The sequence below is a fragment of the Aristolochia californica genome, unplaced genomic scaffold, assembly GCF_029961685.1.
Source record: "Aristolochia californica isolate CCGP_79_NKW_82.1479 unplaced genomic scaffold, dmAriCali1.0.hap1 SCAF_8, whole genome shotgun sequence".
Taxonomy (NCBI): domain Eukaryota; kingdom Viridiplantae; phylum Streptophyta; class Magnoliopsida; order Piperales; family Aristolochiaceae; genus Aristolochia; species Aristolochia californica.
The window spans coordinates 41,146,191-41,162,925 of NW_027182279.1; the positions used below are offsets into that span (position 1 = coordinate 41,146,191).

At 38.1% G+C, this 16,735-nt stretch overlaps 1 protein-coding gene across 3 annotated transcripts in view; it reads right to left on the reverse strand.

Annotated features, from left to right (window-relative positions):
- The window catches only part of LOC137939190 (protein MOR1-like), a 54,803-nt gene continuing 38,068 nt past the window's right edge, over positions 1 to 16,735 (reverse strand). For 2 of the 3 annotated variants that reach the window (XM_068784406.1, XM_068784405.1), the window contains exons 36-54: positions 11,201 to 11,302; positions 11,028 to 11,129; positions 7,151 to 7,333; positions 6,889 to 7,000; positions 6,669 to 6,745; positions 6,494 to 6,573; positions 5,026 to 5,091; positions 4,816 to 4,927; positions 3,672 to 3,794; positions 3,462 to 3,539; positions 3,121 to 3,279; positions 2,211 to 2,369; positions 2,030 to 2,127; positions 1,757 to 1,913; positions 1,519 to 1,635; positions 1,277 to 1,372; positions 1,095 to 1,166; positions 716 to 1,010; positions 1 to 628 (exon numbers count right to left, since the gene is read on the reverse strand). In XM_068784406.1, the coding sequence (XP_068640507.1) occupies positions 330 to 628; positions 716 to 1,010; positions 1,095 to 1,166; positions 1,277 to 1,372; positions 1,519 to 1,635; positions 1,757 to 1,913; positions 2,030 to 2,127; positions 2,211 to 2,369; positions 3,121 to 3,279; positions 3,462 to 3,539; positions 3,672 to 3,794; positions 4,816 to 4,927; positions 5,026 to 5,091; positions 6,494 to 6,573; positions 6,669 to 6,745; positions 6,889 to 7,000; positions 7,151 to 7,333; positions 11,028 to 11,129; positions 11,201 to 11,302 (2,487 nt within the window). In that variant the 3' untranslated portion in view covers positions 1 to 329. The remainder of the gene's footprint in view (positions 629 to 715; positions 1,011 to 1,094; positions 1,167 to 1,276; positions 1,373 to 1,518; positions 1,636 to 1,756; positions 1,914 to 2,029; positions 2,128 to 2,210; positions 2,370 to 3,120; positions 3,280 to 3,461; positions 3,540 to 3,671; positions 3,795 to 4,815; positions 4,928 to 5,025; positions 5,092 to 6,493; positions 6,574 to 6,668; positions 6,746 to 6,888; positions 7,001 to 7,150; positions 7,334 to 11,027; positions 11,130 to 11,200; positions 11,303 to 16,735) is intronic. The other variant, XM_068784407.1, reaches the window with a different exon arrangement.

Below are 16,735 nucleotides of genomic sequence, written 5' to 3' on the forward strand. Positions count from 1 at the left end.
GAACCTTAAACCTCAATTTTTACTCGATACTTCAAGAGAGCCAGCCATCTGTAATAAAGAAGAATCGTCACCTTTCTATTTTTTTTTTTTTTTATACATTTGTAGACGAGAGAGAAATTTTACTCATCGACCTTGCGACCAATCTCACGGTTTATATAGGACACAAGAACAGATTACTCCCGCCAGTCACTGCCTGACCAAAATCTAAAAGGGGGACCTATAATACATCACACGCAAATCACTATCTACATTCCGCCGAAGTTCATATTTCAGTTACTCATTCAATTTTACAAGAATTATATTAACACAAGCGCCAAGGTTGGTGAAGCTTACAATGGTTCAATGGATCCACTTTTCAGCCTCTCCATCCGCGCTTGTAGCCCTGATAGAGCTTTCTCATCCATGGGAAGAATGGTTGTCTGCACGGGATGGTGCTCTAAAACAGAATTATCCGTTGCTTGTGGGGCAACCTGACCAGCTATTCCATGTGGTAGGGGCTGCAGTGTGCTGCCATTTCCAAATGCTACAGGTCTACTTTCTCCATCAGCATTCCCAGCAGCTGCTGCTGCCTGAATGCTTTTCATTCGTTCCCTAATCGCATCCAGTGTACCCGTCGTCACTGCAGTAGCTGTATAAACTTGTCAGACGAGTCATCACAGACGTAAATAAGCGCATAAAGAGAGAAAAAGAGAGAGAGAGAGAGAGAGAGAGCAACCAGATGGGAATCTATCATTCTGATCCTCCCCCATATAATGCTGTCTGATATCTGAATGATAAAAGACGGAACTTTTCATGGTGGCAACAGGAGGGCCTCCACTGCTATCATCATTTGGGAACACAGACTGCATTCCATTTGAATTTATAGTTTCAGACTTCGGACTAATAACAGATTTCGTGTGCACAGGTGATAGTGGCGCAAATTTAGGAGAAGAAAGCGTTGATGACACAGGAGGTGGAGTTGGCATTGGCAGGCTTGAAGGTGTTCTCCCAGCAGCAGCGTTCTTTTCCATCTGCATTTAGCAAAGGTCAAACAAAGACATGCATGCGCATGAGAGAATGAAAGAGAGAGAACGGAGAGAATGGCTCTCCATTACCTGTGCTAGCCCGTCTCTTATATAAGTCCTAAAAGCCTCGCTAGCATTCTGGAGCTGAGCGAATATATCTACCTGCAAGTGGCACCAAATGAGCTGCAATCGTAAGGTATGATACTTACCATTGATCTTTTTAACTATTTCTCAGTCAGTTTAAAAATGAAAGAAATGCAGACATATTATACCTTGGGATACAACTGGGTGATGCGGTAGAGCTCATATAAACCAATAGTGCATGTCTGTTTGTCACCAATTTTCTTAAAGACTGCAGCAAGTTCTTGCTGCATCATTCAAATTTCATATTAAATAATTAGGTCACAGGATAGTTACAGTAACACAATGACAAACATGGACGCTATGTTAGTATGAAAAGAATGATAAGGTAACTTCTAAAAGACACAAATTATTCAATAAGGATGATCGCTACCTTCAGTTGCGCATCTGCAGAATTTGTTCCAGTAGATGAACTATTGGAAGCAGAATCACCCCAGTGAGTTTGGCCAACTGGGCCAGAAGGCGTCAGCATTCTGGCTGCTGCAAGGGTCTGCTAGAAAATGTATAATGAAGATGATGGAAATATAATTAATGTAAGTAGTAGTCATTTCAGAAAACAAGGGAGAGTTTTCTCAACCAATCCCCTATTCTCAAATCAAGTGAAAGTGTACCTGGAGATTAAGATCAATATAAGCTAGAATGATTGGTTGAGGCTCCATGTCTATAGGAACCATAGAAAGGTGACCTTTTATTGCTGTCCCACGAAGCTTAACAAGTTCATGTAAAACAGTTTTAACCATGCGCAAAGGTTTGTCATCAGCTCCAGCTCTGGTCAAGTGGATCAAGGCATAAAATACATAACACTTTCAAAGTAATCATGAATGACAACAAGGCTGATAACCTGAAAATTCTATATCTAAAGAACACAACGTAAAAAAAGATACCTTCTCCGAATTTCTTCCATCCCTAATTCTTGTAAGTACACATGAATGCTTTGAAGGATACGATCAAGGTCAACATCAAATATTGTACTCTGAAGAACCTGATGATTTTTTTAACAGGTATAAACAACAGAAAGAAAAATGAACAACACCAGAAATGTAATGCTGCACAGAGTAAACCTACTTTGGTCAACTTGATAAGACATTTTACAACAAGATCGGAGAACTTCTGGTTTCTTGCAGCTAAGTTCTCATATGATGAGAGTGATGGCCACCTTGAAGGATCTAATGGCCGCAAAAGATTTATCAGCACCACAAAAGATGATGTGCGTTCTGCATTATCCTGTCAACGTATACATGACATTAGTATAACTCAAAATGCTTATCAGTTTTCTAGTTTGAAAGTGAGTATTCCACTCCAACAGGGGAATGTTCAGAAGTTTGGGTTTTCTACAAGATGTGTAGAGGTCTGCTTTATGACTGTTTTTTAAAATGTTGAAGTAACCAAAGAAAATTCAAATTTTACTTGAAGTAAGAACAAAGTAAACATGCCTCTCTTAGAGAATTAAAGACAACTAGAGAGAATTTTTGTTTAGTGAAAGATAAATTCGTCAGTGGAATATTATATTTCAGGGTTTAATGCACAGTTCCTTTTCCCCTAAAAATTGCATATCAAAGGTTTAAAAACTAGGCAACATTGGGATTCATCCGAATCCATGTTAAGAAGTGAAAAGATAAAGAGACTCAGAATAAAAAAAATGAAAAAATAAATAAACTAAAAATCAGAAATGGCAAACATGTCTCAGCCAGTTGTATCACTATATCCTTATGCTTGTTAACCTAATTTCAAACTCATTCAATACGCTGGTCTTCACCAGCCACTTAAATTTTCCACCAAACCAACTTTATCCTAGTTCTAGTAACAAGCTCATTGCATAATTGTAGATCTATTGATATGGACTGTGGTACAGGAAATAAGTTTTTTTTTCCTATTAAAGGAACATACAAGACAAGAATCAGAAGACGCTGACTAGAAGAGACACCAGTCAGTTTCAAACTTTTCCTTCCGTAATCCATCCAGAATAAGAACTCACCAAAATCTTAAGCATCAGAACATTAAGTGCTTTCAAAAGTTGGCTGCCATCGTCCATCTGTGGGACCCTCTCATCTAAAAGCCAAAGAAGAAGCTCAGTGATAAGACTGTCAAGGGTGCTTTGCTTCACAGCATGAGCAAGTTTCTTTATCTGAAATGTCTGAAACAAAGCAAACCTTATATAAGTTACCAAAATGACCAATAAATACATTTTCAGAAAAAAAAAGCCACTAAGAAATAGAATAAACATCTGAAACTAATTCTCTAAAGTTACCAACAAATAAAACTTAATCTCTTGAAAAACACCAAAAATAGAAATCAGGCAATAGATGAGAACAATACCTGCATTAGGGTGTTAAGAACATATTTACAGGATCGTGATGATGCTCCAGCAAGACTGAAATCAAAGGTCTTGGCCACCTGTCGAAGTCAGATAATTTTTTTGATGAAAAAAAAATTTGATGAAAAAGTCAGATAAGTCTTTATTCAGAAAAGAGTTATTTGGATAAACAATACTATAACTATGACAATAGACTTAGAAAGATAGATCACCTTGCTTGCAAGACAAGCAACAAGTTTATCAGCATCCCTCACAAGGTCATCCATTGTTGTACTTTCTGGATCATTAGCAGCTTGTGCAACCTCGTGGCAAACCACTTTCATGCCTTCAACCGACTGCATTTGAGTACACAGTGAATCCAAGCCTTTGAAAGTGTTTACATCAAATACATGAAAACAATAATAACAAGCCATTTTTGCTAAGAGTACATCAATATATCATTCAACTCTTAAGAGTAAGAACAGTTAGGAGCCTGTAGAGTCATAGAATAGAGTACGATCCAATATCAGAAACTAAGCAATAAAAAGTAATAGAAGCAAGAAAGAGGGAGACTTGAATAGAACTGAAGAAGGAAAATAACAGCAGCAGGAAATACAAAATAGCATAAGTACTTTCCTTAAGGTGAATAAAGTTTAGCCTGGAGTTTAAATTGAAAATAAAACTCATACAAATACACAAGATATATTTGAAAAAAAAAACAGAATAAAGTTTTGACAGAAAATGACACTCACCCTTTCTCCTTTTTTTTTTTTTTGAAAAGACTCTCACCTAAATACAGATAGGATTTTCAAATGTATAGGCACAGGCACAAAGAAGTTTATTAAACACCATCAGACAAAAAATTCATCAAGTGGTTGAATTCACATGATAAGTGATGACAATTCCAGAATTAAAAACTAAGAAAGCTAAACAGGCCAGGATTCATTTCAGAAAAACAAATCCCCAGGCATCACTATTCACAGTTAAAAGTGGACAGAAGAGGCCTGATTTTTTTCTTCAACAAAGATGATAATGTTATCATAAGAGAGACACTACCACAATGATCACTATAATCAAAAGTGAGCAGAAAACCAAAAGAAATGCTTTATTACCTCTAAGCAACACCTGAAGTCAATTCAGTATTTGACAAAAAAAAAAAAATCAATAGTTCTACATAAAGAAAACACATAAAGCTTCCACAAAATGAAATGATGAAAAGATAGTTCTAGTGTGAGGTCTTGGGTTCAAGTCTCACTGGGGGAAATATATGTAGCATGCATATGTAATCAACATTTAAAAAAAAAGTTATAGCATAACAAAAATGAGGGCATATAACAAAAAAAGACAAAAGAAGAATCCAATGTCAAAGGTTCGAACCTGTTCAGGGGAACCCATGACAATAATATCTAGAGCTTCATTCCAGTCTGTTGGACCATTTGCGGAGGCTAGTGTGCGAGGCATCAGATGCTCAAAATGTCCATTGCTCTCCCTAGTGATTATCAGCAATAGCATTATAAATAATACAAACATTATTTAGTACAAATGATTCCTAGAGTATATCATGTAGTGTCTAAACCTGGCAAGTACCTCATCAAAATAGGAGCCAGCAAAGACCTCGACATCACGTCTCCACTTTGCTCTGCCAACTCCAAACTGTAAATAAAAACATTCAGTTAAAAAGTATTTTGTACAAGGAACACTTACCTTGGCAACAATGCCAGATTCCATGTTATCAATTATATCCATGTCCCATCAAAATAATCCCACGTGACAAAGAAACAAATTGACTGAACACAAACTCTGTCCAGGAAGAATAAGATTTCAAAATAACTGGCCAAAAGCCAGCAATATTTCCAAACAAAGAGTAAGACCACCAAAGACGATTCTTCGAAAGCTATAGATTATCTGCTACAAAATCACCTTAGCAATAATGAACCAGAACTAACAGCAGTTTTAAGTTTGAAGGACCCATTCATACTACCAATAATTTGATCATGGAAATTTTTAAATGTTTGACTATTTGAAGCATGAAACCTGGGTACAACAAAAGAACGGTAATGAGATGGAAGTGCATACTTAGCATCATCAACTTTCAGCCACAAAAAAAAAAAAAAAAAAAAAATTAAAAAAAAAAAAATTGAAAACATTGCTTCTGAAGGAATTAAATAAATACTTTCCATGCGTTTTAAAATTGGCATTTTAACTAAGAAAAGAATAAACATGAAGGGGAGCAATAAAGCACCTAAATAAAGGAGTGTTAAGTTTAAATGACTACTGTTCTCTAGATTTTCACAAATAAAATTGAGTAGTCTGAGAAATATCACAAGTTGTATTCCACAGATTGCTTGTATTATGCTCAAAATAGCATCATGTAGAAAGATTATAATTCAGGTTGAGGGATTCAGATAAGAATAGATTGACAACCCTTTCTTTTCTTTCTTCATCTTTTTCCTCTCTTCTACTTTGCATCTTTATCATACACCTTTGGCTTCACTCAAACTTCTGGTTACTATAAAGAACACAAGACATTCGTGTAGGATGTCATGCCATTTTAACATAGAATTAAATGTTTCATAAGTAATCAAGACCCATTAATTCTTCCTCATAAAAGCCACTGTAAGCAACAAACCTACCAAGACAACATGCCTTTGCCTTCCTGAAAGTTCCATCTACAGTTTGTTTAGCTCAAATTCAAGTTGATAGAACCATGAACATTTGTAACATGTTTCATTTTGTTTTTTATTTTTCGCCATACAAAATGCTCTTGCATCACAGAATGACCCCCCCTGCACTCAGAATTTCCTATGAGAACTCCTGGATCATTCCTAAAAAAAAAATTTAAAAATAAAACACGCCCAAAAATCAAAGTACTACTTTTACGGGCCAGTTGTTTTTTAGCCCACTCCACATGGACCTCTGTGTATGAGCCTCTATTGCTGTATATCATCTATTACACACTTCTCATCATCAAAATGTTTATAATTACGCAGATCCCTCAACACAAACACATCATAAAAAAGAACAATCAATTCTTTCAGAATAAAAGTCAACGCACCCATTGTCTCTTACTGAACGCCTCAAAGCTGCCCTAGCTTCCCCTGGTTTTCCTTCCTTCCTTTTGTCCATCTCTCTCGCCTAGAGAAAAAGTTATACATGACCCCATAGGCATATAACATAAAGATAACATTTAAGTTCAGAAAAGAAATTATAAAATTAGTAATGTCACCAACCTTCCACTTGAATCTGTCATCCAGCATACTCTTTTGGGCATCTGACAGCTTCCCAACATATTTCCAAACATCATCACCTGTTTCCATCATAGATAAATCAAAATAAAATGCTAATAAGCACTTGAAAACCACTAATTTATTAACCCTTAAAAGAAGGTGTTCCACATAACAAGGTGCTGAACTTTAACACCTCTCTCTAGGACATGAAATCCTAACGTACCAAGGTTCTTGTAAGCAGTAGCCATGGTATTTAAAACAGCTCTTCTAATTTCTCCATCCCGTTCTGAGGTCAATCCTGCAACAAGTTGCAAGGACTTGAGCTGTCCACTTATCTGTTTAAAAGAAAAAGAAAAAAGAAAACAATACAAGAGGGTAAGAACCTGCCAAATATGAAACTAATAAAGACAATAATTGTACCTAAGAGCAATTCTGATGATGATAATCAACAGATTTCCTAAGTCCTTTAACAACATGAATCATACCTCGGTTCCATGGTGATCCATTAAATATCCAACAAGATCCACACACTCTATCCGAGTCCGATTGTTTTTTGACCGCAGCCCCTCCAAAATATATGGGAACAGTTTAGCTGCAGAATAAATGCTAGTAATTTGCTTTGTTAGTTCCCGCATCTTCTCTCTCACTTTTTCAATGTTATGTCCAGACTGCAATCACACAATCACATGTTCATATCAGAAACTAGTACTAAACAGTTGTATAGAAGCCCAAGACCTGCAAAACTAATAAGCAAAAAAATGTTACACACATCAACCAGCTTCACATTATGGAAAGGATCTCTGTTACTAGAAAGAGTCACCTCTGATGTAGATGGATGAATTGGATGTGGGACAAATATCAAACACTGAAACACATATCAATGTTTTATACATGCTTCAAACCGTATCTTCAAGACGAGATGATATCACTACTAAAAGCAATGATGAAGAAGATTTTTTCCTTTGTTTTTGTTGTTGAATGGTGAGAAGAAAATATGTTATAACAATCATGACCAACTAAAAAAGCAAAGATTTTGAAAATTTGCAAATGAAAGACAATTAGACAACAGTCATGTAAGTTATACGAAAATGCAAAAAAGTAAACAATATGATTTAGTAATTTTAACTAATAGATTGAATAAAACAACAAATTTACAATAAAGGAAGATAATTTTTTAAACAAACACACCAATACATGAAATTTATATTGCATATAGTTAAATCAGACACCAAATTACCAAAAGATTGCATCATTATTTTCAATTTAGGAAACCTCTTTTCCAACTAATAAACTTAAAATCTTTGTACTCACTAATCCATGTGGGACAATTCCTTAACACTCCTCACGTGTAGGCCATTGTTTGTGAGTCTAAAAGTGGATAGTTTAGGTGTAGGCCATTTGTAAGTAGATAATTTTATGTGTAGGCACTCTTTTGTGGCTTTACAAGTGGATAGTTTAGATGTAGGGCAACATATGAGTACCTGCTCTGATACCGTGTTAAGTTGGGTCCAAGGCCCATCCCAAAATGACTATCCAATTTAAAAAACCTCTTTCCCAACTAATAAACTCAAGATCGTTGTACTCATTAATCTATGTGGAATTTCTTAACATTCACAATTTGGTATTTGAGTTATAGATTATATGAATATTATTGCCAACCTTACTGCCCCTCTCCAACAGTCAGCTCATGTGCCCAGTTCAACTTAGTTGTCAACCGATTCTCTCACTGTGCCTGTTCAACTTTATTGTCAACCAATTCTCTAAGAAAAGGACCACTCATCAACAGCTTGTGTTTAGTGTTCTATGTTGGAATTACTAGGCAATTCTCCTTTTGCCTTAATAAAATTTCTAACTTTCAAAAACATTAAAATACATCAGAGAGCAAATCCTCACGACAGAAAATCTCCACAAGAGAGGCTTCACCGCCCCAGATGCTACCTACCCCGTATGTGGCATTTGTGAGGAGTCAGTACAACATATCCTTTGTGGCTTCTTGTGGAGAGTTTGGATGGTTGTGTTCCAAAAAAATCAGCATTTAGGTAGTCCTCCATCAGGATCTATTTGGCACTTATACAGATGGTACTTGGGACTCACCTCTCCAAAATTGGCAAGATTTTGCTCTCTACTTGCCTTGCCCACATCCCCTAGTGTCTCTAGCTTGAGAGAAATAATCGGAGATTCAACTCCAAGTTTAGCAATCTGGATAGTACGGTCTCTTGCACTATGGGTATGATTTCCAACTGGCTCCACACTAGGAAGGAATTTGCTCCTCAGGCTGGTATCTCCCTTCGATGGAATTGGTGTCTTCTAACCCACATGGCGGGCCCCTAGAGGACTCCGATCATGGCTGAGTGAGAGCCTCCCCCCAGAGACGGAAGTGCTCTGGGTTGCCCAAGTTCGGCTAGTGCGGGTGGGGGTTTCAATAATCACAGTGGAGAAACTATATCTCCTATGCCGGGCATGTGGGCATTGCAGACTCTACCACTGCGGAGGTGAATGCTCTTCATCTTGGGTTGAAGATTTTCAAAGACAGACTTCAAGGGAAGCAACTAATAGAGGGAGACTCTAAAGTGGTCATAAGTTGGTGCTCTAATTCAGCCACTCCCCCTTGGAGGCATTGGCCAATTACTTCTTCTATTATAGACATTGTATCTTCCACTTCTTGTACTTGGAATCACATTCCTAGGTCAGCCAATTTTGGCTAATAGGCTAGCTAAATTTGGAACCTCCCAGCAATCTCTCATTGTTTGGGACAGCTCCATTTCCTTGTAATTTTACTCTTTTGAGCCTTTTAATATAACTCAGCACTATTTCAAAAAAAAAACATTAAAATAATTTGCACTTATCATGAAAGAACTGATTGGCAATGCGATCAGGCTGCAAAATGACTACAAAGACAGCTGATGCCAAGACCAGGTAGTTGCGTTATTCCCTCTGATTGGCTGGCAATGGATCATGTCAGTCCTAGAGAAAGACCTGATACTAGGGTGGTTGTGACCTGACAGGATGCAATACTCAAAGAACCAACCTGAATTATAATACTGCTTGCCAGAGACAACTATATCTCTCCCGCATTTTAGAAATATTACTAATACTCAATTGGCATGGTCATAAAACAAACCAACGTCCATGATAGGGCCCTAAATGGCTAAATAATTGGGCACAAGCTACTCGAGATTAACTCCAGTCATGAAATCATCCAATTAACCAGATAAATCTTTGTATGCATTGAGATGAGCTCCAGGAATATTTTCTTGCCATTGATTATAGGATACGAAACTTGAGGTTTAAAGGAGAAAGAATTGGAGAGACTTCCAGTGTTGTCGCATTTTGAGAAAGAAGAAGATTACAGTTGAGCTCAAACCCTTCTCTCTTTTATTCTTCATCTAAGCAAAACATGCAAAAAAAGACTTACATGCCTCCTCTCTCTAAAACAATGTAATCCAGCTTACTTTTAAGTACATAAACTTGAAACTAAACATATAAAAATAACAACGAGCCTAGATAAGAGATGGCATGTGATCAAATCACCCACGATTCAAATGACCAAAGTAACTATTGACAGTACATTTGAACAGATTAGCTTCTGCTTTTACTTAAGTGGTCAATGGTTATGGTTATAAAAATAAGAGTATAATGGTCTCATCATAAGAGGCTAAAGTGAAGGGATTACTTGTCCACACCTGTAAATATGATTAAATAAATCAAATATTGAGAGACGGGGTCAACTAGAAGCCTTATTTTCTATTTGACACAAACCTCGAGGGTGCTGTTGCTTTCTCTCTTTGCTCAGTTCCATTTCCTAATGTCAATTTTACAGTTTAATTACATGAGAGAGACTCTATGGGTTCACCTCTATAGCAAATAGAGCAGTAGAACTAGTAATTGTGTAAAATTGACCATGATGAATGTCCTTGAGCCAGCACCCTGTCAGATACTGAAGTATGATGTAGGCACAGCAGAGCAGTGCAATGGTCCCATAAAAGTCCCGGACCTGGGTTTCAGGAGATATGATACATCTGATAATGTCAAAAACACCACAAAGGAGCACATCTGACCTTCATTATAGCACAAATGAAACGCATTTACTATTTCCAGCTTGTAAGTGGCTCATTTTCCATCTTTCTCCTATGCGGTGTCACTTTTTTATTTAACTAAACAGTTTACTAAATGAAATAGCATATCATTGCTCTTTCCAGCTCATTTTCCTTCTTTCTACAATTCTCTGTCACTTTCTGTATCCAACTAAATAGTTGTCTAACAGCAGAAAAGAAAATGATAGAATGAAAGCAGAACAAAGAAAAGTTACAAGGGGGCATAAAAACACAAAAAGAAATGCTAAAACAATAAGAATCAAAGAACCTTCTCTATCCAGCACGGAAGAAATATGGCGGCTTCCGACTCTGTAAGAGCATAACCTTCATCCTTGAATGTCTCAATAAGCTGTGGCAGAAACTCCAAAACCTACAAGGAGCACAGAAATTACAACACAGTTTCAAACACAACTGAGAACCTACAGTAGAAAGAGTTTGCACCTTCAACAAGCATGTAGTGTTGGACTCGCAGAACCGTAAAACGAACCACCTCAAAAATATATCAATGAGCTCAATTATCTCCTTTGCACTTGAAGGCAGAGACTGAACAAAAGAAAAAAAAATATGTCACGAAAAAGGAACATAGATCCAAGTCCTGTGCTAGGTGCACCCAGTTTCTAAATTGACCTCAATGATTTAAAACTTAATTCTTCTTATTCTATATTTATTACTAACCACATACATTCATAATTGATGTTCATTTTGGATCTATTTCTTATTTTATAACTTTCATGATAAAATGGTGTTAATGGCATTGCTGTAAAATGTAATAATACGTGACCTTTGTAGAGATATTATAGTTCAAGGTGGCATTTGTGCAATTTTTCATGATGTTCCCTCTTTTATTCAGTTTTTCAACTTAAGGGTATATTTGTCACATGTGAAAGCGACTCAGTTGACTTTGTAATTCTAAGCGCAATTCTATCCTTGTCTATTTTGTAACATGTATTTAAGCCAACTTAGGGAGTGCCCTACCTGATTCAATTAATGAAGAATCACAGCCTAATTGCTCTCCTTTTAGTTGATGCACCTCGGATTTCTCATCTTGCTCCAACTTTTGAGGGTATCAAAGCTCCTCTTATTCCTTCCTTTTCTTCTTTCTAGCTTGTCTACTACAGCAAAGAATAGGTTTCTAACATTCCACAGCAGCCCTAAAATCCTCTCTCTTCTGTTCCATTACCCTCGTATAATGGATTAACTGTTTATCTCCCTGAATGATCATCTATACTTGCCTGGCCACCTTGTGAGGTTTGTAGGACTTTGAGAGGGTTCCTACTGCCTGTAACTGTCTATGCAGCAATTTTATAAAGGCCTCCCAAGTGCCTGTCCAAGAACCCCTTTAGTACTGGACTATATTTGCACAGACATTGATAGCCTTTGAATGCTACTGCTTCTGTTAAATCAAGGCTGTTATATAGCCTGTGTTGTTGTTAGCTACTGCATTGGTCTTATTCAGAAGTTCTAGTGTAATTAGTGATTGTGTAGTTAAAAATTACGGATGAAAGAATGATAAACCAGAAAGGCTGATGAAAAGGAAAGTTCTACAACCCAGATTACATCAGTAAAATGAACACGAGAAACTGACATGTGGTCCATGCTGCCCAGATCTTCCTTGGATCCAATAAAAACATTGAAATCTCTTATAAAAAAGCCTCGCAATCTAATGAATGAAAAGTTGGAGACAGATAATTATACTGTCATCTCGTGGTTATTGAATATTATGGATTCCTAGCTTATTTGGCAGGTAATATACAATAAAACTGCAAGGGGGATTTGAACAATTTGTATGGTAGTAGTCCCTGATGTGAGCGACGAGAGCCGGTGAGCAAACGAGCAATCTCGAGAGACTGCAAGAGGATGAGAGAAGAATCAAAGTTCTATGAGAGCAAGTGGTGTAGGAACACGAAGACGGGCCTCGACAGCGACTCCATGAGGTGACGATTTGGGAAGATGGCAAACTATTATAAGCAGGAAAGCAAGAAAGGCCGGTAAGGTTGAGAACAGACGCTCCAGATCAACCTTTTCAGGTATGGACAATCTACACTCAAGATTGACAACTGCATCATTAAGGGTGACGTTGGATTCAAGATCCCCACCAGAATAGAGTCTGATATACCCCAACACAGGAATAAAGATTTTCAAGCCAAAACAAACGATAGAAAGAAGACGAACCTTTCCTTCCCTGCGGTTATCGCCGAACCCGAACAGAAATACCTCCGATGAATCCCAGTCCTTTGCACATACAACCAACGCCAGAAAACGGAAACTCCACTGTCGAAATAAATGGAGAACTCGTCGGAAAATCGTAGCCGATAACCCTGGTATTCGAGAAACCAATACTCTCCTTGAGCCACGCTCTGAAGACAAAACGACACGACCCTCCTCTCCCTTCCTTTCCCCCCTAAATTCCTCCTGAAAACACTTAACATTATTAAATTCCGAAAATGCCCCTGACCCATTAATCACCCTCTAATTATTCTTTTGTTTACTCCTTCTAGAGTAGGTAATACTAATTTGGGGTCTATCAGAGTCCAAAACATCCTTGATCCATCTCAATCTCTGCCCCCACCAACTCCATTGTCAACTGAAGAGAACTGTCAACCCAGTCATGATCTATGGGTGAAGGATACTCATGTCAACTTCACTGCCTTTCACAGAACCAGCAGCCTTGAATGCAATAATTTACTATCGTGGGAAGCAAATCCCGGCAAGGATCTATTTTTGTGCATCTAGTAGTGAATTTTATTGAAACCTCCATGTTGATGCCTGCCACAACTTCCTATCGATCCTAGCAAAACCCAAACCCATTTGAACCACCAAGACTCCGTCGAGTACAGACAGCCACCCTCCTTGTCCATCCCTGTTAAAAAACCTTCCCAACATGAAACCACTTCCAACACTTCACATATAGGCCCACATTCTGGCATCAAGAAGGGATTAAGCTCTCCTATTGCATTGTTGTCAATGCACACTAGGATCATGACTTTGCCAATGAAATTGTTGAATGGCTTTCCATTGTCCAGCAACTCAACTATTTACCAGCCATCTCGTTTATCTGTCCAAAAGAGTGCCTGGTCCGGCTTGCCTGCCAATTGGCTGTTGATGCATCCAGTCTCCAGATTGGCCACCCCCAGCTGATCCTGTACTATCAATTGAACCATGGAGTGGAACTACTCCATCTGGTTCGTTCTCCTAGTGGATAAATATCTTTGACCTTTCCCACAAAAATCTGGCATGAGGAAACCTTCAAAATTTATGCCCAGGACTTTGGAAAATTGGTGAACATTGATCACGAAACTAAATTGATGAGAAAACTTGACTTTTCCAAAATTTATATAGGGGAGAAGTATCCTTTCTTGCTTCACAATCCATGAAATTATTGCTTCCTTTAAAAAAAGCACTAGAGAAAAACTTAATGTCAAGTTAGACTTCAAAAAGGCTTTTGACAATGTCTGTTGACAGTATCTTTATGACATGATAGACCTCATGGGGTTCGGCCAACGCTGCAAAGGATGGACCATGAGTTGTGTCTCTTCAGCAACTAATTCCCTATTTTAAGCAGACCAGTGGTATCTATTAAGGAGATCCAATCTCCGCTTTCAAACTGATTGGAGAAAGTCTTTCTGGTTGCTTGAGAGATCAACTGGTTGTAGCCCACCTTGGAGAACCACTTACGTGTCATCCCCATTCTATAGTTCATTGATGACACAATTATAGTCATTGAAGTAAACCTTGAGCAGACTTTGACTCTTAAGGCAGTCTTTTATCGCATCTGGTCAGAAGATGAATTGGCATAAATCAACCATATATGGGATCAACCTTTGCAAATCAGAAACATACTCTAAGGCAGTAGCTGTCCAGGTTGTGTGTTACCTACTTCCTACTTGGGACATCCTATGTTTACTACCACACTTAGATAAGACCATGTGGAACCTTGTCCTTGAAAGGATGACTTCCTTGTTATCAACTTAGAAAGAAGACTTCTGTCTAAGACTAAGAGGCTCACATTCATCAACTCTTGTACCAGTGGCATTCCATTCCTATCTTTCTTACCCTATTCTATTAACATTGCTCAAAGAATTGAAAAGTTGATGACAACTTTCTGGTGGCGAGGGTTGGAAAATGGATTCAAGCAACATCTCGTGACATGAAATGAGGTTTGTGAACACAAAAGCAGGGTGGGTTGGGTATCAAACCAATTCAAACTATGAATCAGGTACACCTCCCCAAATGGTGTTGGAAAATCATTATGAAGATAAAAGCAATTTGGAAACCGTTAGTTGTTGCTAAAGCTAGAAATGATGATAGGTGGTAGACAAGGGAGGCAACCATTTCCAAACTTTTCCCTCTCTGGCATGCACTGACTCATCTTTTTCCAAAAGTCAGCTCAGCTTTTAGTATCATTGTTTGTAATGGAACCACTGTTAGATTCTGGTATGACCAATAGCTTGGAGAAGAGCCCCTTAAAACTGCGTACTCTAGTCTTTTCTGGCTTGCAAATCATCTTGATTTCCTGGTTGTTGAGAATCTTGACTTCGGAAGGTGTCTCATTGACAGCAAAGCAGCTATTTTGTTGGAATGAAAGCCCTCTTTCTTAAGCGAGATACAAAGGAGTGCCTTATTTGGACCCACGAGGATGATGGGGATTATTCTGTTGCATCCTGCTGTAGGCCCCTATCCAATGATCAAAACTTGATAGCTGGAAACACAAATTTGGCCTGGAAGCTCCTTGCCCCTCCAAAAGCTAAATTCTTCATTTGGAGTGTCTTAAGAGGCAAAATTCTCACCTTTGACAATCTGCACAGAAAAAGTACCCCTATTGCTGACCCAAAATGCTGCCTTTGTGGTGAATCCATTGATCATCTGCTGGTCCTTTGGTATCAGCTTTTGTGCTCCCGCCTCTTTCTCTATTTTGATTGACCAACTTATGGGTCTTCCCTTGCCTAAGCTTGGCAGAATGCCGATAAAGGTTGCAATACTTTTATTCCTTGGAGGATATGGCTTGAGCATAACCAAAGTCATTTTTACAGCTGCTCTTCTCAGCCCTCACCCCTCTACCATCGAATTATCAACAACATTATATCTTTAGTTGTACTTCAAGCAATTTTTGCTGAATACATGAGACAAATCTAGGAAATGATTGCAAGGTTTTCTATCCCTAAGTACTGGAACACCCCCACCTCTTCCCCAAAAGCACAGAAACACACACACAACATTGGACTATATCAACCTAAACTTTGATGGGATCTCTCTTGAAAACCCAAGGCCAGCAGGATATGGAGGTGTTTTTTGAGCTTCTAGTAGTGAAGTCTTTCTTTCTCTCCTTCTTGGGCCCTATTGGATTTGTTGACTCCACTTTTGCTCAGATCTTCAAAAGCAAAGTTCATGGGTCAATTGTTTGGTGATTAGTTGGTGCTCCTCCCCTTGGCGTCATTGGTCTACCTCTTGCATTATGGATATTTCATCCCTTCTCTATTGTACTTAGACTCATGTCCCGAGATCAGCCAACTTTGTGGCTGATTCTCCTGTCAAAAATAGTGCCTCTTTGCAATCTCTTATTGTATTTGGAATGCACCTTTAATTGTTTGTGCTTTTAATAATTAAAGCTCATCAATTCAAAAATAAAAATAAAAAGGGTTAGTTGTTTGTGGAAGGGGATTCGTTCATGACCATTAATTGTAGCAAGAAGAAGCGTCCCCGTTGGAAATTGTGGCATCTTTTTCATAAAAATCTTGACCTAGCTGATAATGTAATCATTTGGTCTCATGTTCTGAGGTCAGCAAATTGTCTGACTAAGTCCCTCACCCAAGAAGGAATCTCCCTCCAATCCCTCATCGTAAGGGAGACCTCCTCCTCTATTGTGTAGTTTTGCCTTTTGGCTTCAAGACAATATGCCTTTTTTAAAAGAAAAACGAGGATTTGGACAGCCTTCTTTCGTTTTTTTGGTAAAGAGTACAATTTATTAACAAACAGCAC